Below are 3,513 nucleotides of genomic sequence, written 5' to 3'. Positions count from 1 at the left end.
CTGGTTCGTACAGCAAATTCATTCACTTCAAAGAAAAAAGTTCAGCTGAACTTTTTCTCTTTTAGAATTAGGAAGAATTTGAAAAGGAGTGCCTTCCATGTTCTTCCTGACGATCTAATCTGCTGTCTGTCACTCGGACACTCTCGGCCGTTTGGAATTTGTCTTTGGGCGTCATCTTTGTTCAGAGCTAGCAGCCTGTCCCACTGTTCCTATATTTGAAGTTTGGATTGGTCTGCCCTTGGTCTTCTTGTGTTGGTCCAGACACCACAGGCTTAGAGACCACAGGTGGGGTCAGTCGTGTGTTCACCTGGCATCCTCCAGATTCTTATCTTCTGACATCAGTCCAGAGTCTCCCTCTCCTAAGTTTCCCCCGGTCCTCCGCGGTTCTTCTGGTGCTTTCCGCCATGCCTGTCAGGATCATGTGCAGCATCTCCTTCTCCCGCCGACGATGAGCCGGGAGGGAGAGCCGGCAAGGACGTCTTCGACGACCGCTACCGGGCGGGTGGTGAAGGGCGGCGAGGGAGAGCGGGGCGAGTACCGCGAGGAGGGCGACCAGCTGGACGTGTACGACGGCGAGGAGGAGGACGAGGCGGAGGTGGACGACCTGGCAGCGTTCTTCGGTGGCTGCTCCCCTCCACGGGGCCAACCACGTGTTCGTGGAGGACAAGAAGTTCGGCGTGCGGCAGGGGACTGTGGGGGGGTGGTGTTCCTCCTGGCGCTGTCCATGTTCGTGCTGCAGGTGGTGGACCGAGTCATCTACTACTTCCAGTACGACCACGTCACCATGCTGGACGAGATGGTGGCCAACAACATGACCCTTCCCGGCCCGTCACTTTCTGTAACTACAACACGATGAGACGCTCGCAGATCACCTACAGCGACCTGCTGTTCATGGGGCAGCTGCTGGGCTTTGAGGACAACATGGCGCCCGGGATCCCCCTCGCCCCGGAGCCCGACCGGCAGCCGGGCGCTCGCGCTTCAGCCTGGACGAGTTCCCACAACCGGACACGCCACCGGATCGAGGACATGCTGCTGGAGTGCGACTTCTCCGGGCAGGAATGTGGGCCGGAGCAATTCAGAGAGGTAGGGCAGCCTGATCTCCCTGTGACAGGATAAACTCACTCTGTCGTTCAACCTTCGACGCTGTGCAGCATCTACGCACAGTCCCAGGGGAGCTGAATTGCCTAATTACGTTTGTGAACAGTAATTTAATCTAATCCAATCTAATGGTGTCTAATTTCAGTATACTGGAATGTAGTCAAATCCAATTAAGAGACATACTTGTTAAACTCTGAAGTTAAGATAAATAGTGGTGATAAACCAAGGTCTTTTCTTGGGGTCCTCATTGTCATGATAAACAGTCTTGCGTGATAAATGAGATTAGATCTCCTATCCGTCTGATTAGGCTTCAGCTCAGTGAGCTCACAACAATCATGTTGTGAAGTCAACACACGTCCAGGCTTTCAGCTGTGTCAGAGTGTCACCCAACAGAATGTTCACATTAGCAGTTGTGGAAGTACTGACGAGACCGGTTTCCCCTGGGGAGTTTGTTAGGAATTGTTGTAAGAATTCATTCTCAGCGTGAAGCTAGCTGGTGTGCTCGTGTGCCCCCCCCCCCCCCCCACACACACACACACACACACCACACACACCCTGACCCTCAGACAGGTCTGAGCAGCACAGAGAGCAGAGTGAGGAGCGCTGCTATTGGTGTATTGATTTGGCTGACCTTTCTACAGCTCTGGACTGGGGTGTGATCTGCCTTTAAATTCAGGAGTTTGACAGAGAGGACCCCTCGTGTACTTTAGAGATGCAGAGCTGTCTCCTCCGCCTAAGAACCCTGTGATGTCTCAGTTATGTCGAGCTTCCTTACTGAGACTTGTTGCTCCTGTGTCTGTGAATGTGCTCGAGGTAGCCCAAGCATTCTAATTAGTAACACTAACATGTTGATCATTTGTCATCTTGGCAGACTGGGTTGGTCCCTGAAGGTTGGTGTGTGATATGTAATGAGCTCTGCTTATGATCACACTCTGAGCACTTTTCTTCCCCTCTCCTCTGCATGTCAGCCAGACCCATTGACACACTAAGGGACAAAACAATTCACAGATGTTGTCAAATAGGGGTGTGCTTGATTTGTTTGATCAGTACCATGGTATCTAAGGAACAATCCCAGCGAGGACAACGTTTGATATAAATCAAGCATCCAGGTTTGAAGTGTGTCCTCCTATATCCTAGGACGTAATGATCCGGTTGTGTCGGTTACAGTAATTCATGCTGCGTTCATTGACTTTGGCTTGAGGCCTCGTTCCCAAAGACAAAACCCAGATACAGTGATGGCTCTGTGTCCTTGATGAGGTTTTTCTGTCCAAAAGACGAGGGAACATGAATCTCTCGATTGATTGTCTGTCTCATCAAAGGACTGTGGGCTCTGGTGTGGGCCTGCTGTCTGCAGGAGGGACTGTGGGCTCTGGTGTGGGCCAGCTGTCTGCAGGAGGGACTGTGGGCTCTGGTGTGGGCCTGCTGTCTGCAGGAGGGACTGTGGGATCTGGTGTGGGCCTGCTGTCTGCAGGAGGGACTGTGGGCTCTGGTGTGGGCCTGCTGTCTGCAGGAGGGACTGTGGGCTCTGGTGTGGGCCTGCTGTCTGCAGGAGGGACTGTGGGATCTGGTGTGGGCCAGCTGTCTGCAGGAGGGACTGTGGGATCTGGTGTGGGCCAGCTGTCTGCAGGAGGGTTTCTGGAGGGCAAACACGCACAAATGGTGGCTTTGTCTGATTCCTTTGATACACTAACTGAAATATTAAATCGTAGGTATATTGTTAAGTCTCGAGTCATGGTTTACTCGAATCAATGTTATACTTAAATGTTTGTATCCTAGTGAAGCATCCTAACCAGATTACCTACATCTGGAAACGAAAGGGATCTTCCTTGTGTCTGGGTTTTACATTTGATATGGGTATATCGACATGGATAAGGCATACGCAAGATATTGATGACTTCCCTGGTGTCATTATTAGTTTGAAACAAAACTCTATATCCTGGTAACTTATTTACCTATGCCATCTAAGACATAGTACACCCCCTCAGCTACATACCAGGCTGTAACCATCCATTACTTAACCGCTCAAAATGAATAGCCAGCAAGCCCATGCTACCTTCAATCCCATACGTTCAGAAGGGCATTTTCTCCTCTGCTATCTATTTTAAAGTGTGTGTGTGTGTGTATGCGTGTGTGTATGCGTGTGTGTGTGTGTGTGTGTGTGTTGTGTGTGTGTGTGTGTAGGTTGTAGAGTGTTGTTGAGAGATGGAGTTTCCCCCCTGTGGATAAGCTATCATCTCCCTGTCCATCTCTGAGGAGCAGAGATGCCCTTCCCCGCAGCTGAAATAAACACCTTCTCTAAGTGCTTCTGGCTGCTGCTGCCTGGGCTGGACTGGGGTAGAAGGCCAGCACAATCTCCCATAGAGCACACTTCCAATTGCATTACAGTATCTCTGTTGCAGGTTAAATACCGGTAAA

The 3,513-nt window shown here is 50.9% G+C and overlaps 1 protein-coding gene across 1 annotated transcript in view; it reads left to right on the top strand.

Moving 5' to 3' along the window:
- Positions 1 to 404: 404 nt before the first annotated feature.
- The window catches only part of asic1b (acid-sensing (proton-gated) ion channel 1b), a 34,034-nt gene continuing 30,925 nt past the window's right edge, over positions 405 to 3,513 (top strand). Inside the window, 6 exon segments of the mRNA XM_067230878.1 lie at positions 405 to 440; positions 442 to 498; positions 500 to 631; positions 633 to 689; positions 692 to 826; positions 829 to 1,083. Of these exon segments, the coding sequence (XP_067086979.1) occupies positions 405 to 440; positions 442 to 498; positions 500 to 631; positions 633 to 689; positions 692 to 826; positions 829 to 1,083 (672 nt within the window).

This window comes from Osmerus mordax, chromosome 1 (genome assembly GCF_038355195.1).
Source record: "Osmerus mordax isolate fOsmMor3 chromosome 1, fOsmMor3.pri, whole genome shotgun sequence".
Taxonomy (NCBI): Eukaryota; Metazoa; Chordata; class Actinopteri; order Osmeriformes; family Osmeridae; genus Osmerus; species Osmerus mordax.
This window is presented reverse-complemented; position numbering and strand designations above follow the sequence as displayed.